This window comes from Rattus rattus, chromosome 14 (assembly GCF_011064425.1).
Source record: "Rattus rattus isolate New Zealand chromosome 14, Rrattus_CSIRO_v1, whole genome shotgun sequence".
NCBI lineage: Eukaryota > Metazoa > Chordata > Mammalia > Rodentia > Muridae > Rattus > Rattus rattus.
Window position 1 is genome coordinate 49,936,553 of NC_046167.1, and position 25,825 is coordinate 49,962,377.

At 38.9% G+C, this 25,825-nt stretch overlaps 1 protein-coding gene across 3 annotated transcripts in view; it reads right to left on the reverse strand.

The window, feature by feature from the left end:
- The window catches only part of Exoc2 (exocyst complex component 2), a 133,638-nt gene that overhangs the window by 90,017 nt on the left and 17,796 nt on the right, over window positions 1-25,825 (reverse strand). For all 3 annotated transcript variants that reach the window (XM_032885097.1, XM_032885095.1, XM_032885096.1), the window contains 5 exons: window positions 25,249-25,373; window positions 9,817-9,897; window positions 4,956-5,101; window positions 4,746-4,827; window positions 3,898-4,000 (listed from right to left, as the gene is read on the reverse strand). In XM_032885097.1, coding sequence (XP_032740988.1) covers window positions 3,898-4,000; window positions 4,746-4,827; window positions 4,956-5,101; window positions 9,817-9,897; window positions 25,249-25,373 — 537 coding nt within the window. The remainder of the gene's footprint in view (window positions 1-3,897; window positions 4,001-4,745; window positions 4,828-4,955; window positions 5,102-9,816; window positions 9,898-25,248; window positions 25,374-25,825) is intronic.

Sequence of the window (25,825 nt, forward strand, 5' to 3'; positions counted from 1 at the left end):
AGGGGTTCTTTTTGTTTGGGGAAGAGGAAGAAACTAACCTTAACAGTCCCTTCTCTCAAGCTTTTTCTATTGAGATTCATTTCTTCAAACCTAGGTGGGAGCCAGCAGAGGAAACTGGGCGAATTCGCCACCACATCCCCACTCCCCAATCTCTTCTGGTATAAAATACGGCCACTGGATGGCAATGTGACACTATTCTACAATGACTTAAGTATGAGGCCACTAAAATTTAAGGTTTCTTTGAGGGCATGCACTTACTTCTAGGGAGTAAATTAATTTACAATTGAGAAACTAATTCTCTATAAAATGTAATGCAGATGGATGCTTTTCAATAGTTCTTAAAATATTTAAAGTTTTCTTTGTACAAGAAATACTCAAATCCATATAGACAATTTAAATATATTTTCTGTCAAACATTCCTCGTTTGGCCCTGAGCCCTTATATAATGCACACATATCAACTCTAGAAGGAAGTTCAAATGAACTTACTGCACTAAAATACTTTTTAACCCTCAGCTATCATTTGCCTTGAGGTTAAAAACTTGTGGTCTATGAAAATGTTCATTGATGGTTACAAGCTGTGACCTTAGCCGTGTCCTAATCACTGTGGGGCATACCCACATCTCCTCAGTAGTGGTTACTCATTACTCAGACATCTCAATTAGCAGCTAATTAGAGGAGAAACAAATCCATTTTGTAATAAGTTCACAACAAACAAAACGCTGAATAGAAACCTGTCATGCATTTAGGAATCCACCACACAACCCTGACCTTCATGAGCTAATAGCTCAGAGACCTGACTCCCCAGAGAGCAGCAACTCTGCCCCCTCAGCACCATGACTGTCTGCCCTCCCTGTGACTGTCCACAAGCTGCATACATCTATGTTTATCTGATGAAAGTGGAAAGCCAACTTAAAAAAAGGGAGGAAGGGGGAGGGGGAATGGGAGAGGAGGTAAGGGGTAGTAACATTTGAAATGTAAATACATAAAATATCCAAGAAAAATAATTTTTTAAAAAAGGATTTTTGCCCATATAAAGAAGGCACCTATAAGCCGTCCTCATTTATGAGAGCACAACCCTCAGAAGAAAACACATTCCAACAAATTACACTTAGCTTAGTATGAGGAATTCAATGCAAACAAACTTCCCCAAATCCACTCCGATATATTCCTCTCCCAAGAGCTGTTCTCTTTTCTTATTTGGGATATAAATGCAGCAAGTCAGAGCTTATGTCTTCCCTTCCCTAAGAACATACGTTCTGTTCTTTCCTGCTGAGGATAATCCACTGCAACACCTCCCGACATGGCTGCTTTGCATCTGGATATTTCAGAACTCCTAACACTTTCATTCAGGCCCAATTTACTATCTACACAAAGCATAGCACTATTCTTGTACAGAAGATGCATCCTTTCCCTTGTGATGTTCCTGGCTAGGGCTGCAGGCAGTACACCACTTGGGCTCTTTAGCAGTAGCCCAGCATAAAATTGTAAATCTCTTAGGATCTACACTATGTCCCTAAAAGTGTTGATAATCCTATACCATCTTAATAGAAAATTGAAGAAGCTGAGAAACATTTTATATAGAAAGATAAAGTTACTGTCTCAAAAAAATCTAGAAAATGTTTCGGTTGGAAAGTACAATGTTAGTTCTAGACCTCAATAAGTTTCTTTTCTTTTTAGCATCAAGCTTAAAACTAGCAGTTTCAATAAAAGAATCTATGTTTAGAGGTACAAGTTACTGCTTTTCTTTTTAAATTATATACTAGAGAACATTTTGAAGAAGGCTTTTTGGAAAGGTAGGGAGGTGGGGTAAAGGATCTTAATTCTGATGAGCACAGATTCAGAGTTTTAGAATTTAAGGAGGAACATTTTCAGTGAAACTCTGGGCTCAATTCTCAGGAAACAAAACAAAGGAAATCTGAAAGCCTTTCCAGCCACCTTCTTTGGGATTCTCAACAGCTCCAGGAGTAGGGACACACTGTGTGTGTGTGTGGGAGGAGAGAGAGAGAGAGAGAGAGAGAGAGAGAGAGAGAGAGAGAGAGAGAGAGAGAGAGAGAGAGAGAGAGAGACAGAGAGAGAGAGAGAGACAGAGAGAGACAGAGAGAGACAGAGACAGAGACAGAGAGACAGAGACAGAGAGACAGCTGAGCACTGCTTCTGGCTAAGCTGCATGGAAGAGGATACCTTCAGTTATGCCCAGGAGAGCAGGCAGAGCAGCAGTGAACTATCACTCCTACTGTGCATGGCAGAGTCAAACACACACAGCTGTGCACAGGCTGTCTCTGGCTTTACTTGGTGCACATAGGACCTATCGCCATAGATGTTAAAGTCAAACAGACTTGACCTGGTTCTGAGCTCAGTTTTAATCCACTAATAGCTAGAAATGTAATTTTAAAGGTTAATCATCAGATTGCTCAATGCCTTCTCAAAGTTGTAGCCACAAGTTAATGCACTTCTTGAATCACGTTTCACTCACTCACGCAGGAGGAAGCAAGCTAACCTCCTAACACACAAGCAGCAAAGCTTCAAGGCGCTTAGCTAACTCACACCGAGTTTATTTCAACTTTAAATTGTGCAGTTTTGCAAGCCAGGGAAGTTCCTCAACTATAACATTTCCTCAAGGCAGAGAAGAAAGGAAAGGGTGGGCTCTGACACCAGATAAGCAATTGTTGGGGCTGTGTATGCTGGACCCTTTGGCCAGAAATGAAACACAGTTAGCACCCAGCCCAGTGTGGGCACATAGCCTGCATTTCCTAGGAGCAGCAATCAGTTCACTGTTCTCTGGATCCACTGCTAAATCCTCTGTCCTGCATCTGCTCCACTGTTAGCCTAGAAGATAGCTTAGCCCTTCCTTCAATGCACAGACAGCAGTGTCCGGGACAGGCTGTCTTTCCAGGCCTACACACAGTATTTTCAATGTCCATAAGATGACCACAGGCAATACATATACACGCATATATGAAGTCATTTTAGAGCTACTGAAATTTTAGTATTTCATTAAAGAAGTCACTGAATTTGGGAAAGAGTCCTTTATTCTGAGTTCAGACCCCACTTAAGATAGCATAGCAGAAAATCAAGTCAGTATTTTTAAATCTCAGTTACAAAACTCTTGTAATTTATGTTTCATCTGCAAATGAAGTGTAGGCTCTGCACAGCTACAACTCACTGCCTGCTCCTTATGTGCTAGGTTCTGAGCCGACTCCCTAAGAGGACCAGCTCAACAGCCCTGAGCCAGTCGTGCTGCTTGCTCTGTTCACTCTGCAGATGAAGAAACTGAAGAGCAGGACTCCAGAGTAGCGAGAATGAAAGGCTCATTCCTCTCGGCGTCTCCACTGCCCTGTGAATCCAGCTCCTCTAATACTGCTGAGTATTTCTGAATGTATTGCCAACTGAAAACTATTCCCACAGTTACTTCTCTCGATGATCACTACAGACATGTAAGTCTGTATATTTTCTAGGGAAAACCTTCCTATCCTTCACTACTGTCCAGCCATGGTACACTTCTGAGCTATAATTTCCCACTTTATGGAGTTTGGCATTTGCAGGTGCAGAACCCAGTCAACCAGGGAAGTCAGGTGGTAACCATTACTGAGCAGGAAAAACAGGTCTGAGCGATGAGACTGCTTTTCCTTCAGCCAACCTAGCAGGCTGTCTGTCCTGCGGGGGCGGGGCGGGGCGGGGTGGGGGGGTGGTGGTTGAGGGTAGGGTGGCTCTATAATGGCTCCCAACTTATTTATATTCCAGGAATATTCATGTCCTAACCAAATACCCCCAAATTTCTATTGTCTTCCCTTTTACCATTTCATCAGTCCTTTGATTCGCCCAAATTAGTTTTGTGGGTTTTACAATATACTCAGTACAGATATGCAATTTACCAGAGTTCTTGCACATGGTTTACCTTATGTAACGCTTCTGGTCATGTAAGGTTGATGGAGTCTCGAGCAGTTTCTTTAGAAGTAACTCTCTTAGGTCTTCAATTCCTGCCTCTACTTCAGCATAATCTATTTTTAAAAGATGCAAGATTTACAGAACTGAATTTAAAATCAACTTTCAGAAAGCAGAATACTGGTTGCTTTTTGACTCAGAGGAGACACAAGGGACCTTTGTGGAGGGATCAAAACACAAGTGTACAGGAGGCCATGAGCATTCGTCAGAGTTCAGTGACCTGTAACATGTAAGGTCTGTGCATTTCACTGCATGTAAACTTCACCACAGTAAAGAAATAAATTCTGCTTTCTGAGGCCTTATGGATTTCATTCTTTTAAATTTAATAAGACCTATGGTATTTCTCCTAGTTAATAAGTTTTTAACCATAAGATATTTAAGCTTTTATTTTCTGTAACACAGTATAGAGAGTAATTTTGAAAAGTATTGAGTTTGCGTTAGAGTAAGAGTAGAACTCATAAATACATGGTTTTAGCTTGAAAAGGGAGGACTGAAATGCAGATTTCCACATCTGTGAAAAACTTGCTGCTGCCTCTCTCTAGTACAAAAGCTTTTAATGCACTGTGGTTAAAACAACAGCAGAGCATCTGAGACCGGCCCTCGCCTCGCCATGAACACTCACTCCCACCACACAGCAGCAAGAAAACCCGTGAGGTTATATTGCACTCACTGCTTTACGTTTTAAAGAAAGCGCCATATAAACAAGACTCAGGACGGAAGGACCACTCTTTACAGAATATACACTGCACATTCCTCCTGCAAAAGGAAAAGACGGGTCTAAAAGTAGTAAATAAGTCTTACATTTCTTGAAAACTTGCACCTCCGTTTTCCCAAAGAGCGATTTGGCTTTTTCATAATCATTAATAACCACATCATAATCCCCCTTGAAAATAAGAAACACGTTGTGAGATCATTAGGGAAGAACAGCGAGCACAGGGTTAATATAAAATATACCATATACCTTAACCATCTTTAAGATCAGCAGCATCTGCACACATACATATGCTGTACCTTTTGAATGTTCCGTTTGATATTGAGAGGAAGGTTGAAGAGAAATTTAAACCGCTGAAGCACGTTGAGTGCATTCCTAGTGGAATCTGCCTTGTCTTTCCGACCTAACACTTCTTGAAACAATGTGTCAGCAGTATTACTTGCTCCTGATGTAAACAGAAAGAAAGGACGATGGGTGACAATGACCTAAATCTGAGCACTAAAAGCAAATGGTAACGTTACACTGCACTGAAATTCAGTAGACTTTTTGAAAATTACCAATATAGAGATCTTTTACAGTTTGCTAAAATAAAATGTCTAGTTTTTAAGTCCTTTCATATGTTAAGGATGGTATCTAATTAAAGCAGCAACATTTACTAAATAAGCTCAAATCATTTTCTCCAATATGCATATATACTTATTTTAACTCTCTAAATTTTATAATAATTCTGGGTATTTAAAGAACATGCACGCGTACACACACACACACACACACACACACACGCACACGCACACACACACACACACGCACCACTTAAATTTTATTAATTCTGCATCATATTACAGGTAATAAATGGGATATGGGAAACTGTTTTCAGAAAAGTATTTTTTAAAAGTCATTACAACTAACTCTCCTTCTTGATAAAATTATCCCTCAATGTTGCAACATAGAAAATTATATAAACTTTAAATAACAAAATTTTAACACAACATCACTACTGTTTCTTAAATCAGCTAAAAAAAATCATGTATGACCACGTATGATTCTTTCTTTTAAAAAGTACAAATTACACATATCACTTTAAATAAAAGCTGTTTTTCTAAGGCAAAATTTGCTATATACAAAAATAGTTAAAATTTTGCAACATGTGAATTAATTTTAATTAGCTACAAGGAAAAGAGAGCAAGAATAAAGTGCTTTCAGCTGTTTGACCTGCTTGTAAAGTTTCTACATTATCTGGTCTAGTGACTATACTTTAAGCAAAGATGAAAAACTCACCTCGCCTTGCTGGGTGGCTTGCACACCACAGCCACACTGTGGGTGGCCTGATCCTGTTAAAAGTCGTCTTTGTAACATGATTGTTTTATCTAAATAATGTTTAAATTCTGTTGAAATTTTAAAGGCCTGATATAAAAACTTCGTTTGGTCAAGAGAACTGTTTTTCCCACATGTTATTTAATGTGGATACTAAACCTCTATTGTGGGATGAGAAATACATTTCCTTCTTGTCACCAAGCCACGTAATGAAGGCTTGAGTGAGTACTGAAATCTGATTAGAATTTTAAAACTTCTTCAGAAAAAAGTATCTTAAAGCATTTGCTTATCATTTTAAAAGTATAAACACCATTGAGTTTAAGCTTTGTAACTTAAACTTCACACAGAACAGAATCTTTTCTGTTTATTTATTTATTTACATGTAAAGTATGGGCCGAATTCCAGCAAATTCCTTTTTCTATGCACTGAAAGAATTCAGAGCAAACAGTCTAAATTCAAATTCTTCTCATCATTTTAAAGTAATAAAAAAATTCCAGCTAATAATTTAAACTCTAAAAATATGAAAAGAACAGGTAGAAAATATACTTACTCTTGAATAAAATATATACTTTTTCTAGAGATAATTTTATAGGAAGAAACATAAACTGAAATTAAACTTTATGCTAAAATTTGTGAACTGAGAACCTGAATTTATACAAGGTTGAAAATTATACAGACAATTTCTGCAAATAAACTATGATTTGCTGTGATTTGTACTGCACTCATAATAAAAATTCAGTTCCTAATTCTGACAACTGGGAAAGATATTGAATGATACAATGTTTCAGAGCAATGTAACTAAGATCTATCTACACGTCACATATAATCACCAGCAGTCACAAATGTTCGGGGGTCTCTTCTAGGACTGCAAAGAGATAGAAACCTTGTGCAGAGGAATGGGGGTGCTCACCGTATGTGGGCTAATAATGCAGACAAAAGTATCAGCTGGGTGCCCACAAAACCATCCCACCAAAATCCTCCATGTGTTAATCCACATACACATTGCTCTTTCCCTCACACCAAGAATGCCCAATTGTAAGGCAACTGACAAGGTTTTGGATGTTCACTGTTGAACACAGAATAAAAGTATGGAGATTGGATGGATATGCATGCATGCCTTTGCCCTAAGACACACGATTTAGTAGACTATGGTGCTGGGCCTCAAATATCCTTTACCCTTGTCTGAGAATGGCCTCCTCATCAGTTCATTTGGATAATGATTATCACTGTCTCACACATGGGCCCCAGGAACAAACTAACTGTAAGCCATTATGTCCACCACAGTGGCCACTACAGTGGCCACTACAGTGGCTGGGCCCACAGAGCAGTAAAATGTACCCTAGGGAAGCAAGGGAAGAAGTTGCTTTCACACTAGACACTAATCCATTACACTCATACCTGTCTCTTACAGACGCCTAGAAGACCGACATGCCATTCTAATGGTGTCTTATAATTTCAGGCATGTTTATTTAGAGTAGACATTATGCTGTCTTCTATTTCAAGGTGAAAACACTGGTCTCTTTCTTTGTAAGGGCAACTTGAAATGGGAGATCACAGAAGTAGGATGTGTGTATGTGTGTCTGCGTGTGTGTTGTGCCTCATAGGAATCTAGGGCCTGGAACACTGCCGGATGGTTCCCAACCATCACACAGTTTGCCCCAGGGAAAGACAAAGTATTGAGAGGAAAAGCAAATGTGAAAGCAACTGGAGAATTAAAGTACCTCAAAAATGCACACTGATACTTGGCAAAGGCAGGGCCTCCCAAAGACCAAACCTATTCTGAGTGCCTCTGTTTCAACAGGCGCCAGGATGACTAGATAGTTGCTTTCTGTAACTGAGTGACAGAACACAGTAGCTGAGATAGTGTACACTACTTATTCACACAACCATGTCACATCCCACAGCCCTACAGATCCACATGGTACACACACACACACACACTTATTTATTTGGAAGGCTGCTTGACAACAGAACCATTTAACAAAACAAGAATAGGTTTCTCACTAGGGTTTAAAACGCTTCCCAACAAAGGTTTCAGACCAAGTTTATAGCAGCAGGCATGAATCTAAGGCTCACGAAGGTGTCAGCTACCCTCATGTTAGTCACACCCTATTGCACTGGTGCATGTACCATGCCTGGCAGTTCAATTCAATAGCATGCTGGGTCCATGCTATTGGGTAAGACTGTATTGATATACAAAGCTCATTTGCCCGATTTAATACAAAAAGGATGTAGTTAAAGCCAGGAAGATACTTGGTGGTCAACTCTGAGGAATTCCTGATTCAGGTTACACAATTATATGTAAAACTCAATTATATTGTATAAACTCAACAAAATTTTCTCCTCTATTCTCTCCTTGTGTCCTAAACTGGCTCCTTTACCTGAGACTAGAAATGTAAATGCCTCACAAACCATGTTCCTTTTTTTAATTGCACTTATGCAGCCAATGTTCCAATGCTCCCATCTTTATTCTGCCCTGCCATGGGCTCCTTGTCTGAGCTGTTGAGCTCACCACAACTGTGCCCTTTCTCTGGTCTCCTATGGAATCGAATCTATGCTGATCCCATGGCGCCTACTCTTCGAAGCACGCCATCACATAGCTTCCTTACTGAGCTCTTTAAGTGCTCGCCATCTTCAGGACTAATTCTACTCTAAGAACTCTGTTGGGCACAGCAGGCATTCATATCGTTCCCTCACTACCTTGCAGCCTGTCTCCTCCCTTTAGTGCTGCTGAAGCCCTGTCAAGAGCCACACCCGATCTACCTACCCCACTGCCTCCCTGCCCTCTCTGCTTATCTGTGCAGTTGTATCCTGTGTCTCTCTTAAGATGCAAAAATGGCTTTGGTAAAATTCAGAACATATTCATTTTAACGAGGTTTATGATTTGATGCTCAGAGGCAAAAGCCCAACAAACCCAACACAAGCAACAATCACAGGAGTAATAAACAAAGGGAAGGGTTTTAAGTCCTGTTAAATCCAGAAGCTTGGATGGAATGTCCAAGGATTCAAATACTCACACCAAGGAAAGCCTACACCAATCTTTCTACAAAATATTTTCTTACTGACATCACTGGACCTATGAAGAAATGGTTACATAAGGGCCCAGGATGTTCTACTCATGGGACTAAACTATGAGACATAAAAATAAAATTCACTTTGTTTCATAACCCTGAATTCACACAATCTCTAAACATCTACATGAGGTTGCTTTGATTTTTTTAACCCTTCTCTATAAGGGAATTGTATATTCAAGGATTATCTTATGAACATAATTATTTCATAGTACACATTGACTACATGTGTGAAACATAACTTACATTTAAAACATGTAATAGTTTTAATAATAGTACTAAGTTATTAGGGTAAGTACCTTGGAATGTTAGAAAAAGAACAAAAGGGGAAATGGAGGAAACACAGAACTTGGGGTCTGTTGGGCCTACAACTTTTACAGTAGGTTCTAGAGTGTGTCCCTTGGGGGAAATGCAAAGTGTAAATAAACAGACACCACCTGGGCTTCTGCTGTGCAGGAGCTGAGGCTCTCTGCCCTCCACACTTGCAGATCTGACGACGGAGACTCAGGTGTCCACTCAGTAGTAACCCCGGCTGCTATCATAGTGCCTGTCTGTTTTCAGGTAACAAATTACAGTTCTTGAGAAATGTAACTTCAGACTATGGTTTCCAATAAGTAAAATGCAAACAGACTCATTCCTTCAGGTTTTTAAGTCATTATTTAGAAGTAAATGCTGAAACACAACTCAAGCCTTGCCTGGGAAATCCCTCAGAACTAACTGCACTATACTTGGCTATAAAGGCCATTCATAGTCTCGGGGAGTAGAGCAAACTTACTGTTGAGGACATTCTCCAATTTCTGTGTCATGGATCCTTCTACTTTTTCTGTTCCGTCTGCTTCTAGTTTTTGATGGATAGCTAAGAAAAAGCAAACAAACCTAGTTACCATGTGGGCCACTTTAATGAACAGAAAGATACAAAAGCCTTTTAAAGCCATTAAGAAATAATTTTACAAATTGTTCTATTATTTTCATCATTCAAGAGTAACATAAATATGCAATTTTCTGGGAAACAAAACAAGGTGTACTACTTACATTGTTCGCGGCTTAACATTTTCCAAGTAGCATATAATACACACACTCATTTGGTCCTCGATACAGAGTCAGAAAAGAAAAAGAGAAAGTGGAACTTCGGGCACTGTGGGGCTTCGGCAGGATCTTCACATGTGGCCATAGGAAATCGTTCTTCTACCTCAGCTTTATTTTTCAAAATAGAAAGTACTGCTATTTGAGTTCTACCAACCTCAAAAAATTTAATTTCAGATCTGGACTATCACATGGGGAATATATATTAGTCCTCCTATATTCCCAATAATTTCCTGGAGGTTCCATGGAAACATTTCAGAACACAAGTCAATGCACCAACACTGAATAAAGAAAGTATGTACAGGGGTGTTTACATTCCTTAACTCTGATAAAGAATACTGGAGAAGGAAGTCACTTAGTGATATATTTAGAGCTGTTCCCCAGTGAAGAAGGAAGGTTTAAAACAGCTAGGTTAGGAATTCCTTTGGTTAGGAATCAAGACTATGATTTCCAAGGTTAAAACTGTGACGTAATGAAGCCAGCACAGCAAACACTAGTTGAACTGTGACTATGCATGAAGGCTGCACGAACTTCAGAGGTGCATGTGTCATCTCTGACACTGATGTGCATCTGGATTTATATCTGAAGGACGAGAAGACGGTGGCAAATAAACATGTCTGAGGAGGTCACAAAGCCAAACTTGGAATGTGAATTCAGGCAGCCAGGTTCTAGTCCTCAAAACCTCATCCCATGCTGCCCACACAGCACAGATCAGTAACTCACACTACCTAGGCTTCTGTTTTCGTGTCTGTAAACCGAGCGCAGTAAACTTTCTGTGCCTTTAGGGAACTGTATTCACTTGTAATAAAGAAGTTTCTCCTCACAACACTGGCAGAAGCAGCCTGGATTTCTACTTTCTGACATAATTTGCTCAAGTAAACCCAAATGCAAGATGTTTCACTCTGTTGTCTTTCAGTGAACTAAGCATCACTTTTGAATATTAAGTGGGTACTCACTAACATTCAAATGGTGAGTCTGTTACAGATTCTGACTGGTTACCTAGACACAGGTGCCAGCTTTATGTTTTACAAATAAACAAGCCTGCTTTATGTAAATGTGGATGTGTTTATTTCTTTTATGAGACTTATATAACTCAATCTGACACACTGGTCTTTTAAAAACCTCAGAAAGTTCTTAGAATTTAAGTTCATTGTTCAAACATTCATGAATATGTTCTCGACTCCAGAGAATATTTATTTTCTGTTAGTGTAATTAGCCTTTAATCCTAATTTTGTTCTTAATACTATATTTTCCTGTAATGTTACCTCAATTTTGTTTTACATCCTAAAACACACAAACTGTTCCTGTACTGAATTGAATCAACACATTCATAAAAAGGAAAACAAATAGACAGAGAAGGAATAGTCACTACATTTTTTAAATTGTCTGTGTTGATTCAGAGTGAAGAAAATGTGAGTCTTTACTGGCTTAAACTTAAATTACACAGTAGAAATGACCCAGCATATTTCCACACATCAAAGCTTAAACTTATATTCACCTTGTAAAGTTAAATGGAAGAGAATGTCCCTGCGCCTAGGCATTAAAAGGTGAACTAGGAGACTGCTGCAGGGAAGCAGATCTGTCCCAGCACACTTAACACAGCCGCGATGCTCTGACAGTCTTGGTTGCAAAAGCAGAGCTGGCCCACGTGAATGCAGCTCACCGTCCTGAGTGGGAAGGCAGCACAAGTTCCACAGCCTCACTGCAAATGTCATTCTCTAAGTGAAAAGTGACAATACAGGAAACTGTGCGGTCACATTTTCTGATGCTGACATAAGCCATCACTGATCAGCAGGTCAAGGCGGGGTGACCTGGTTCCCTGAGCTCAGTTTACAGTCCTTTCTGCTGACAGAGCAACTTCCTCCAACCCATCTCTACCACAGCAGAGCCACTGTCAAGCTGTCAGCCAAGCATGAGGACTAAGAGACACTGGGATCTGATAAAAGCAATCCTATTTTCCAGAAAATTAAACCAAATAACCCAATGTCTGGTTCATTTGGCCTTTTATTTTCTCTGAAAACATTTTTAAATAGAATAACTCAATAAGCAACTGGGTACATGATCACAGGTTTGTTATTGTTTCTAATCTATTAAAAACTTAAATATGTGCAGTAGTTGAACATCATAAGCTTAAAGTTAAGAAACAAAAAGGTATTATAAGAGCGCTAGTCAAAGAAAAATTGAAGTTCTAAAAAAGTGTCTGTTCTTTCTTTTGAACTACATCATTGTTTCATTTAACTTGAGTAAAATCCACACTGAGTAAAATATGAAACTGCAACTTCAGTCAAAAAATTCAATATGCTTAAGCATGCACTTACATAGATGCCACTGTTAAATAAGCCACTGAGAGAGAGAGAGAGAGAGAGAGAGAGAGAACACGGAGGCACTTTATCTGTAAGAATGCATTGCTATGCAAGGCTCTATTACATGCTCTAACCACTGTGCTTGCTGCTAGCCTATATGAGACAGAACATTAAAGCCAGAGCAGAGACTATTTCCATAAACAACCAGAGTAAAAATGTTATAGTCTCTGTCATGCAGTCATTATCTTCATTTTTTTTTCCTTACAGCTACCCTTAAAAGCATGGCCATGGTTAGTTCCAGATCTATATAGATAGACTGCAGCTTAGTCATGTTAATGTCCCAGCCTCTGAAGGTTATACAGTTTGTAAACAAGAGATGGACAGGATGAAATATGTATTTTGCTAATTCAAATTCATTAAAATGCCCATTAAACATTTGGTTTCTATTAAATATCATAGAAAACTTCTGTCAGTGCTATAGTTTAGGTGATGACTGTCCTCCAGGATCTGGCATGTGGAAGGCATGATTACATGTGACAGTACTGAAGGTGGGTCATTTGGGCACGCCCTCAACGGGAGTACTGTTGTTTTGGGCCCTGCCTCTGCTTCCTTTTTGCTTTCTTTTGAGTGTGTTCTGCCATACGCTCCACCATGATAAGATGCCTCCTTAGAGAACCAAAGCAACACTTCCCCCAACCCCCACAAACCTAGGCAAATTAGAACAAAATCCCGGAAGCCAAGAGCCAAAATAACCCCTTTTTCCTTGTAAGTCAATTACCACAAATGTTCAGTTATAGTAACAGAAAGCTAACACAGTGGTTAAATCATGTTACATTTGAATTGGGCAAGCAACCTATGATTCCTTTTCTTCCCTAATTGTACTACAAATAAAAACTAATAAAAACAATCTCAGCTGTCACATAAAGCCACATAAGAAGGACTCACGTAGGTAACTGAGTCCTAGCACACTGCCTATACTACATCAGACACCAGCAAACACTTGCCAGACAGAAAAGGCCAAACCCCAGCTCAGCTTTAGGATTCCTGGAGTAGCTGCAACATGCAAACAGGTACTGAGTTGCTTGTGTATGATTCTGCTTTGGTCTCTTTATGTACTGCCGAGAACATTCACTTTGGCAAAGCAAAACAGACACAATTTTGGGGTTGCCACCAAAAACAAGTGACTACTCGGATTTAAATACATGAGCTCCAAGGGCATTCAGGGAAATGGTAAAGGAACAGAGGGGTCGAACCAACAGTGCCACTGAGCTCAGAAGGGCCTCTTGCATCTGCTGCATAGTATTAAGCAGCAGAAACATTTCTCAAGCTAAAGGCTCGCTAGGGGCTTGCCTGAACAGCAGCTCGAGGTCCTCAGGAGCATCGAAGCCACCAAAGAGTGGGAGAAAACTGCAAAGTGTAAGTCAGGGAAAGACGCCTCTTGCTGGAAATGACATGATGCTTGACACATTCTGACTAAAATACCAGTGTTTTATGGGAAAAAAAATGAATGCAAAAAAAAAAACCAAACAGAATAAAGATTTCAAATTTCATATTTGGTTGAGATCAACTGAGAAAGTAAACTTGGGCTGGCTCTCAAACATTTTGTACAATGACAACCACCCATGGAGGATATCCTGAAGAGGACTGGGCTTTGGTTTCATCACTCTGCCCCTTTACCTATTCCTACAATCACAGGACATCAAAGACTAGCAGCATCAAAACCTGTCTTTGAGAACTGAAGGCATTGGTTGGCTCCCTCCAAAGTCTATCAAGCACAGAAATAAGCAAATGGAAACAAGACATTTTAGTACGCTCTGAGGACATGTGTCTTCCTGTCTCTCACTTATGCCCTCATCCTTTTTAATTCAAGGCTAAGCAAATATATCTTTTAATCATTTTTGTGGAGATGAACAACTAATTTATATACAAATAAAAGAACCATGTTGGCTTAGGATTTCTTCTCAATAACACCATCACTAGAATCAATGTCTACAGGGATAATCGTCTTACAGCCCAGCGGCAGACAAAAGCTCTCAGAATAGTGTTTTGTTTTTTTTTTTTTTTTAAACAAACATAACTCCTATCATACACTGCTTATAAGGTACATAATAAAAACAAAACTTCCCAAGGTTCACAAAAGGTATTATGGATAGGACTAAGATATAGATCAGCAGTAGAGTACTTGACTAGCATGTGTAAGGCCTTGCATTTAATTCCCAGAACCAAACATTTTGTTTCATTTTGTGTTATTCAATTTATTTTCTGGGCACGTATGGCTGTGCACCACATGCACTCTGTGGACCACATGTCCTGGAGGCCAGAAGAAGGTGTTGGACCCCTTGGAAATGGAGTTATAGCCAGGGATCTACGGTGAATGCAACAATACTATTGTACTAAAAGAATGTAGCAATAAGGTGACTCCTAATGATATTCTGCTATACTCAGATCAGTGCCTTATTCAGTCATCACTGCAGCAGACAGGAACAATTGCAGAGACCCACAGCCAGATATGAAGAGAGAGTCCTTGGAAAACACAGGTCTAAATGGGATGTCTCCGTCAAATTCCTCTCAGCCCTAAGCCCGAGCTCAGACAACCGCTCAAAAGGAGAGGCAGTGCCTTATTTATAACAGCCAGAAGCTGGAAAGAACCCAGATGCCCTTCAACAGAGGAATGGATACAGAAAATGTGGTATATCTACACAATGGAGTATTACTCAGCTATCAAAAACAATGACTTTATGAAATTCATAGGCAAATGGATGGAACTGGAAAATATCATCCTGAGTGAGGTAACCCAATCACAGAAAAACACACATGGTATGCACTCATTGATAAGTGGCTATTAGCCCAAATGCTCGAATTACCCAAGATGCACAGAACACATGAAACTCAAGAAGGATGACCAAAATGTGAATGTTTCACTCCTTCTTTAAAAGGGATACCCTTTTAAAAAACAAGAATTCTTGAAAACAAGAATACTCTTGGGAGGGAATAGGGAGGCAAAGTTTAGAACAGAGGCAGAAGGAACAACCATTCAGAGCCTGCCCCACATGTGGCCCATACATATACAGCCACCAAACTAGATAAGATGTTGAAGCCAAGAAGTGCAGGCCAACAGGAACCAGATGTGGATCTTTCCTGAGAGACGCAGGCACAATACGGCAAATACATAGCCGAATGCCAGCAGCAAACCACTGAACTGAGAATAGGACCCCTGTTGAAGGAATCAGAGAAAGAACTTGAAGAGCTTGAAGGGGCTCGAGACCCCGTATGAACAACAATGCCAAGCAACCAGAGCTTCCAGGGACTAAGCCACTACCTAAAGACTATACATGGACTGACCCTGGACTCTGACCTCATAGGTAGCAATGAATAGCCTCGTAAGAGCACCAGTGGAAGGGGAAGCCCTGGGTCCTGCCAAGATTGAACCCCCAGTGAACATGATTGTTGTGGGGGAGGGTGGTAATGGGGGGAGGATGGGGAGAGGAACACCCATAAAGAAGGGGAGGGGGAGGGGCTAGGGGGATGTTGGCCTGGAAACCGGGAAAGGTAATAACACTCTAAATGTAAATAAGAAATACCCAAGTTAATAAAGATGGAGGGGGGAAAAAAAAAAGAAGAGGCAGAAAGAATGTCAGAGTCAGAGGGTACAGAGAAGAACAAGGCCCTCTGAATCAACCAAGCAAGGATGTAAGAACCACAGAGACCCAAGTCTGCACCAGGTCCTCTATGCATATGTTACAGCTGTCCACTTAGTATTTTTATGGACTCCTGAGTATGTGAACTAGTGGATCTCTGATTCTTGTGCCTGCTCTTGGAGATCTTTTCCTTCTTCTGTTGGGTTGCCTTGCCAGAATTCAATGTGATGGTTTTGTTTTATCTTAGTATATTCTATTTTGTCATGTTTGGTTGTTACCTCTTAGAAGCCTGTTCTTTTCTAATGAGAAATAGAAAGGGACTAGATTGGGGGTGAGAGGGGTGAAGGGGAAGGTATAGAGGGAGAGGAAACTATAATCAGGAAAAACTATAATCAGGTTATATTTATGAGAAAATGAATCTTACTTTCAATAAAAGAAAACAAATTAAAATAAACTTCACAGATAAAGTAAAAACACCATGACAAGGACTATAGCCCAGATATTAATTTGAAAACTATAATGCAATACTAAATATAAAGAATATTTTTTCTAGTAAATTCAGTAGTCCCCAAACTAAAATAAAAAAAGAGAGACAACAGAAAATGTGTGTGTGTGTGTGTGTGTGTGTGTGTGTGTGTGTGTGTGTGTGTGTGTGTGTGTGGTGTGTGTGTGTGTGTGTGTGTGTGTGTGTGTGTGTGTGTGTGTGTGTGTGGTGTGTGGTGTGTGTGTGTGTGTCTGATGAAGCCTAACCATCACCACCACCAGCCCTGCCACACATTAAAAGACTTCTGGTGTAACAAGAACAACATGATCTCAGATCAAAATACTGAAATTGAATCCAGAAATGCAATGTTGTGCAACGACTCCATGGGGTGGAAGTCAGTGAACTTCCCGTTATAGAACACCATATAAGGTTAGCAAGTTGTTTCTTCAATGACATAAAAAATTAAAAGGGTAAAAATAAAAGGATCCATGCTAGTTTAAAAGATGATTAAGAGAGTCAAAATAAAATGAAATTCTATTGATTTATATCTTGATTTGAATACATGAATAATAGGAAAGTTTGGAGATGACTGGAAACATTTGAATACAACTTGTGATTGAATTGAAAATGAAGAGTTCTTACTAATTTTCTGAGTTGTTCTAGTAGCATTATAGTTATACATATAAATATTCTTATGAAAGGGATTTATATTAAGGCATGAGAAAAAATGCTACTTGAGATTTGCTTTTAAAATGTATCATAAAATGCAAACTAACTGGTCTCAAAATAAATCTAATATAGTGATAAATCAAGTATTAAAAAAATTTCTCATAACTGTGAAATTCTGGTATACTGGAGATGGCTATACTAACAATGAATATATTGAGAAATCAGAGAAAAATGCACACACACAATTATAAAACTAAATCTTGCAATAAATCCAATGATATGAAAAATTTATAAAATAAAGCTTTTAAGACACTGAAAAAATAAATTGAAGAAGATTCCAAAAGCTGGGAAGACCAATAAACATGGTCATCCTATCAAAAAGCAACCTACAGATTCAATGCAATTTCTATCAAGATTCTAATTCAATTCTTCACAGAAATTGAAAAAAATATCTTAAATTTTACTTGCAAAGAAAGAAACAATTCAGAGCAGTCAAAATGATCTTGAACAATAAAGGACTGAGGGAGCTATCACCATCCTCATTTTAAGCTCTACTCAAGATCTGGAGTATTAATTTAAAAAAAAAAACAACCTGCATGGTATTGACAGAAAATAAACACATGAATCCATAGACTAGAACTGAGGACCTGAATATGTTTATGTACCTATACTTGACTTTTGACACAGTCAACAACACACACTGGAGAAAATATAGCAGTTTCAATAAATGGTCAAACAAGAGGAGCTACATGTAGAAGTAGGCCCTGATCTTTCACCCGGAATAAAACCGATTCCAGTGATCAAAGACTTCCCAAGACACGATTCCTTAAATTCCTCTATTAAGAGTAGAAAGAAGAAAACATGCTTCAATGTTTTCTTCATTCAGGAAGGACTTTCTGAATGGTATCCAGGTAGCACGGGCATTAAGATCAAGCAATAGCTGATACACAGGACCTCGTGAAACTAAGAAACTTTAGTGTAGCAAAGGGCATCTTCATTCAAGGGAAGAGGAAGTCTAAAGAATGGGAAATAAATCTTTACCAGGCATACACTTGACAGGGTTTGTGTCTAGAATACTCAAGGAACTGAGTAAAAATCTAAAATAACAATCAGATTAAAAATGTACGGCATGGAACTAAAAGGAGTTCTCAAAAGAAGACCTATGAATGAGAAATACTTTTTTAAAAACACTTATTCATTTTTCGTGGGAATGCAAAATGATTTCACAACAAAAATCAGTGTGAAAGTTCCTCAAAAAGGTACAAAGAGATCTACCATATGATCTGGCTATGTAATTCTTGGGCATATACCCAAAGGACTCTATACCCCACTACAGAAACACTTGTTCATTGATATTCATGGCTGCTCTTCACAACAACAAGATAATAAAGTAGCCTAGAGGGATATAGAAAAGGTGGCACATGTATACATTGGAATATTATCTAGCTGTAAAGAAAAATGGAATTCACAGGTACATGGATAGAGTCAGAACTAATCTTTCTGAATGAGGTAGCCCAGATCCAGAAAGATAACACACTGCCTGGTTCCTTGCATATGTGGATGTTATATCTGGAATATATATAGTGAGCAGGAAGTGTGTCCGAGACCATGGTAGGGAGGTGACATTTAATAGGAAGTGGGATAGAACACAAGTAGTATCAAAGGGTAAAGCAGATAATGAAACAGGAAGGTTAAATGGGGTATGACTAGAAGAGCAGGGAAGAAGAGGGAGCATGGAAAGAGATAACTAACACAAGAACTTTGAAAATGCAATATGGAAACCTACTATTGCAGAACCTTCACAAGATATATAAATCCACATATATACATATATACGTGTGCACACACATGCATACATATACAGGTAATGCAGTAGAGTTACCTTATAATGAAGGCTAGGAGGGGACACAATGCATGAGCCATAGACTAGCAAAATAAAAGCTGAGAGATGGGTGTGGTGTACTGCTTTCAAGTTGCTGGTCAGTGGGATCCCATAGACCCCCTCCATTTTCATCATTATCATTGTGACCTACTGTCCTTGTTCTTATTTCCCTCCAGAACCTGATGGCAAGACATGTAAAAATCCAGCTGGTCCTAACCTAGAAACCTCATCTCTACTATCTAGCTTTCATAGTGCTGGAAGATGCTATACATACTACAGAGAAGAAAGCTCACCAACATTTCTTGGCTGTGAGCTCTGTGAGCCATAATAACTAGAAGACATGCTCACTGGTACAATAGTGGCAGGAATGTCATGGGAGTAACCGACCCACCTTCTGACAGGATTCAAAAACTCTTCCATAAGACAGAACTTATATCTGACTGATGAGTGGCACAAAAACCCATGGATGGCAAGATCCTACAGGAGAACTATCATAATAACCTCACTCAAAGTTCTTATCTTTATATACATAGGTTACTGCATTTCTCAATCTTCATTAGAGATGTTTCTTTATGTATGGAGATCAATATAGGGACTTACAAATGATCGATGTGTAAAGAAACTTGAATGCTCAGCTCTAAATTTAACTTCTACATCAGAGCTCCCTCCACCAAAGTTCAAGAATCACGGTACAGAAGAGGGCACCAAAAGACTGTAGAGCCCAGGGGAGTAGATGTCTGTAGTGAATCAGTATTTGTCAGATACGACAACTCTGCTGTACACATGAATTCACAGGGGCTGGGACTGTATGTGTAAGACCTATACAGTATCAAGCCAACACAGAAGTGGAGAGATGTCTATAATGGTCCACCTCTATGTGAGGAGCTACTGAGAACTGCTGGGTGTTGAGGAGTGAAGTGTGTATGAGTGACTATTCAATTGCTGTGAAAAAGCACCATGACAAAGGCAAGTTATAAAACACAGGGCTTATTCAGGCTTATTGTTCCAAGGGTTAGGAGTCCATGATGACAGTAAACACATATTTGCTTAAGAATGAAGATAAGAGCTGACATCTTGAACCAAAAGCACAAAACAGAAAGTGCACTGGGAATAGTGTTGAGGTCTGAAACTCCAAAGCCTGTCTTCACTGGCATGCTTCTATAAGATCCCATCTTCTAAGCATACCTAATTTGCACCTCCAACTGGGTACCAAGTAATCACATGACTAAGACTTTGGGAAAAACTCCCTCAAACCACCACAGCAGGTCAGTGTTGATCTAGGATGCAGGTCCAGAAGTGTTAACCTATTCTCCATTAGATGCTCCCCACATGCCCAGGCACATACAGACACAACTAAATAAACCCACTGATTTAAAAGAGCACACCATGTTTAAAGACAAAGAGTGATAGGAAAATAGGAGGAACATTGGAAGGGAGAGAATGTGCATAGATTAGATCAAAACATATTACACACTCTCAACAATGATCCCAAAGCAAATGTAATACAGCCCATAAAGAGACTCAAGAAAGAAAATCACATGCTCATCGAAATAAATGTACAAAGGCTTCTGACAAAGTTCAGCATCAGAAAATAGGAACAGAAGAAACGTTTCCTAGAATAAAGACTACATCCAATAAATCTGTACTAACATTATACTAATGATAGAAAAGTAGAAAGCAATTCCCCTAGGTTCTCAACCTGTGGGTCATGACCTCTTTGAAGGTCAAATGACCCTTTTACAAGGGTGCCCTAAGGCTATCAGAATGCACAGATACTTATGTCATAACTCGTAACAATAGCAAAATTACAATTATGAAGTAGCGATGAAAATTCTTTTATGGTTGAGGGTCACCACAACATGAAGAATTACATGAAACCGTGGCACTGTCAGGAAGGTTGAGAACCACTGCTGTAGAGGCAGGACTGAGGTGGGTGGGGTGCTTTGCTCTCTCCACTCCTATTCAATAAAGCGCTTGAAATCTTGGCCAGAAGGGGTAGGGAAAACAAGAGAAATTAAAGGAAAAGAAATAGGAATGGAAGGAGTTAAATTATCACCATTTGTAGTTGTTGTAGGAATGTTTTCTCCAAAACAGAAAGGAGGCTCATGAGACTCAGGATTTAAAAAAAAAAATCAAGTCACATCTGGGAAGTGAGAAATTGTATCTCAAAAGACCCTGCCCAGCTTAAAAAGAGGGTTTCTCTGACCTGTAGAGCCACATGTGAGCTCAGCCCAGAGCTCCAGGAAGGCACTTGTGTGAGTTTTCGCCCATATTGAGATTGACTTTTTGGTGATACAGCTGAATTTTTGAGTTATTCCTGCTCTTCTAAGTAACCCTCACCCATACTTTTTTTTTTTTTTTTTTTTTTTTTTTTGAGACTGGGGACCGAACCCAGGGCCTTAAACACTACAAGCGCTCTACCACTGAGCTAAAATCCTCAACCCCACCCATACTTCTTTAGTAAACTCATGGTTCATCAAGTTGGACTTAGTTGCAATCATTACGTTGGTCTGTCATGGGTACCTTCTCTGTGGTAAATAGACATAGATATGTGTGTTGCATCACCCTAGGAAAGATCTGTGACACAATAGCAGTCGACATGATCCTGTATTTAAAAGAAGGGATTTTACCAGAAAACTCTTAGACCAATAAATACTTTCAGCGAAATAGCAAGATATAAATATCACCATCAAAAACAGTAGCGTTATTATACATATACCAATAATGAATGTAGAAAACTAGAAATCAGGAAAAGAGAACTTCAATTATAGTGCCCCACTCTCCAAAAGAACAAAATGAAACAAATCCAAGGAATACTTTTAAGAAAGTAAAAGGTCTCTACAGTGAAAACCTTAAAACACTGGGAGGAAAAAACGAGATTACAAACTAGAAGAATCTCCATGGTAGGATTAGTATTGTGAAAGTGGCTATGTTTCTGAAAAATTCTTTACACATTCAATGCAATCTCTATCAAATTCCAGTATCGTTCTCTATGTAAAAAATAATTCATAGGGAAGCATAAAACACAGAATCCTGAGCAAAAGAATAGCACAGTACACACACACACACACACACACACACACACACACACACACACACACACACACACACACACACACACATATGAAGACTAACATAATAAAAGAGAAGCCCCAAAACTTTTGACAAAGGTGTCAAAGACAGGCTCTTTAACAAACAGTGCTGGGGAAATGGTATCCCCATTTTGGATATCCATAGAATGAAACTAATCTCTATTTCTCACCTGGTTTTAAAAAACACAAGCAAATAAGTAAGAACAACAAAAATCTCCAACCATCCTGTACAAAACTGAATCCTGAAATTGTGAAAGTGTTCAAAGAAAACAGAAAAACCTTCCAAAATACAGGATCAAGCAAGGACTTTCTAAAATGACTACCAGGATTTGACAAATGGGATTGCATGAAATTACAATCCTTGGCACAGTAAATAAAATAATCCCCAAAGGCAGTCTACAGGATGGAGAAAAACTCTGCTGATGAAACATCTGACAGGGGGTTGATATCTAGAATATGGATTGAACTAAAAAATGTATATCAAACCTCATAATAATTCTAACACACGGAGAAGGAAACGAGAGGGTACTTCTCAAAAGACGATGCTTGGAAACCTAACACAGATCATGTGAGAAAATGATCATCATCTTTAGTCATTAGAGAGTCACATGCAAATGCACTGTGATTCCACCTCACTCATCAGAGTGCAATCATCTAGAAAGACAGACAACAAACAGTGCTGGCAAGGGAGAAAGAACCGCTCTACACTGCTGGGTATAGTGCTGTTAGTGCAGCCACCATGAAGACCCCTCAAAAGATGAAAAGTAGAGCTCTTATATGATCCAGATACACCATTCCTGAAAATATACTCAGAAGCATCTAAGTCAGCACTGCCAGAGAGATGACCGCAAATCCATGCTGACTGCAGTGTTACACACAATAGGCAAGTTATCAAGTTAGCATAGGTGTCCATCAACAGATGCATGAATAAGGGAAATGTGACAGATTACAGATGATAGGAAGATAGATAATTTAAATAAACAAGTTTTATTCAGCCACAATTATGAATGAAATTTTGTCTTTACATGAAAAAAGATGTACTGGAGTTCTTAATAAGTGAAGTAAGGAATCCAAACGCCACATCTTCTCTGCATACAGAGGGAAATGAAAGGGGAACTATCTGAGAGAGAGGAATAGGAGGGACTGGGCAGGAATAGAACATAACATAGTTGAAGAAAAATCACTTTGCACAATGAGTTTAACCAGGTAAAATAAGTTAATGACAGAAAAGAAAGAAGATTTCTAGTATACACAACTCTACATATGATATGATCTCATTGTAACCTATACTCATATTAGCAAAGAAAAACAGACTAAAAGAAAATATATCTCAATGTTAATATGATTACCTCCACCAACAAATGACTTGTTTATTATTTCTGGTTTTCAACAATATCTTTTCTCTTTCTATAAAAGACAAAGGAGCCAGATTTATGGAATGTTGCTAATGTTTTCAAATTGACTAGGTCAAATTGACTATGATAATTATCTTGTATATACTATAAATTAATTAGATTACTACATACTAATGTCAGTATGATCTCTGTTCAATCTGAAGCCCCCCACATACTTTTAGATCAGTGGTTCTCAACCTTTCTAACACTCCCACACTTTAATATAGTTCTTTGTGCTATAATGATCCCCAAACATAAAATTATTTTCATTGCTACTTCATAACTGTAAATTTACTACTGTCATAAGTCATAATTGTGTTTTACAATGGTATTAGGCATCCCTTGTGAAAGGGGTCATGATCCACAAGTTAAAAACCCCTGTTCTAGAGTAACTGTCTGGTAAATACTGTATTTACATTACAACATAAAAGTGTTCATACAAACTCAGGTCTCTCTGATTGCCATAGAAACAAAATCTGGTAATTCAAAGCAACATCAGTAACGATTGGCAACCACGAGGCATCATGGGTCACCAAAGAAGAGACTCTCCTTGCTCCAGTCCCTGCCATGTGTACATTCCACATAACCAAAGTCCTAACTTCCACCTACAAGGAAAGGAAAATATGAGATGCACACTTAGGAAAAAGAAAAGAGGAATTTTTTTTTAAAAAGTGAGTTAAATATCAAATATTTAAACCTGTTAAATATTAAAAATATGTCTTTCTGAAGGTGTAGCCCTTTAATATGTAGTTAAGTAAGATGAATAGTTATGGATGGGTAAGAAGGCTCAGTAGACAAAAATGTTGCCACCAAGCCTGAAAGCCTGAGTTCCATCCCTGGCACCATGTAATGGAAAAAAGGACTACTTCTCCCACAAGTGTTCCTCTGACCTCCACACTAGTGCTATGGTACACACACACACACACACACACACACACATTCACTCTTTCTCTCTAAACAAACAAACAAACAAACAAATGTCATACAAGTACTTAGTTATAGAAACTTTAATTTTCAAAAGTTTGTGAATAATTGTGGTAAATTTTATTAATGTATATTTATATATGCTATATATAAATACATATTATGTATTTTCACACATAAAAATAAACTAAAGGCAGTTTATAAAACTACTCATTATCTTTCACTGAGTATCTAAAGCTCTGATAACACAATTTTCCTTTTTTTTTTTTTTTTTATAGGATATCAGAGTGAGCAGTTGTGTCAGGGCCCTCTGGGGTAATGGCTAAGAACAATGCCACATTTTCATCAGCCCTTTCTAAATAAAACACATAATAGGGAGCATTTTTAGAATTAGGCACATGAGTAAAATGTGATATCTGTAAAGTGACTTTAAGAATTCTAGAACTTTGTCCATTGGGATTGAATTTCTTATCAGTCCCAAAGACTGAGCATCATAGAGGGGTATAGATGTCTCCTGTTTCACATGTAAGATGGGTCAGCAGAGCCTTAGAGACAAATATTTACAGTACTAGGCCTTCAAAGAGATTCCAGCCTAGTCTGCAACAAATATTTATGGTACGTTTTAAACCTCTACTTTTATAAATACAGACCAAATGTCACACCCCATAAACATGAGGGAGCACAGTGTCAGGTTTCCACAGTGGAAGCCCTAGCAGATGGTTCTCAGGGCTGCCTTACCTGAGAGAGCATCTTGAGCTTCAAAGAAGGTACTGAGGCCGCCCTTCACGTACGCTAGACTACCCTCGCTCTTCTTGTTGGCCTGCCTTTTGAGGTTGGTAACTGCCATCTTGAGCTGCTCAAAACTGAAACAAATTAAAAGAATCAACTGAGACTCCTAACAAGGTAATGCATTCTGTGTACCACACTAGACGTGCTAAAGTTCCTGTGAAGCATATACATTAATTCAGTAACTACACAAACACAAAAACCTTTTAAATTCTTATCTAGATCTAAACCTTTTATTTATTGTGATGGCTGGCAAATATGAAACTGGTCCTTTATCTACAAGATGATAATTCCAAACATGTCAGGTCCCTAAGAAGTAAGTACAAATGTAGATTTAATATACATGATTAAACATGAAGTTCTGAGTATCTTCTACTGGCCTAGTTAAGGTGCGGTAGTTCAAAAGCAGATTCCCACTCCCTCATGCAAGCGTCCTGGAACCCGAGCAGTCTGCTCGTCTCACCACTCAATACACGGTCTTCTGTCCTTAATGACAAAGTTACACAAAGCCTGCGGGTGGCTCAGAATT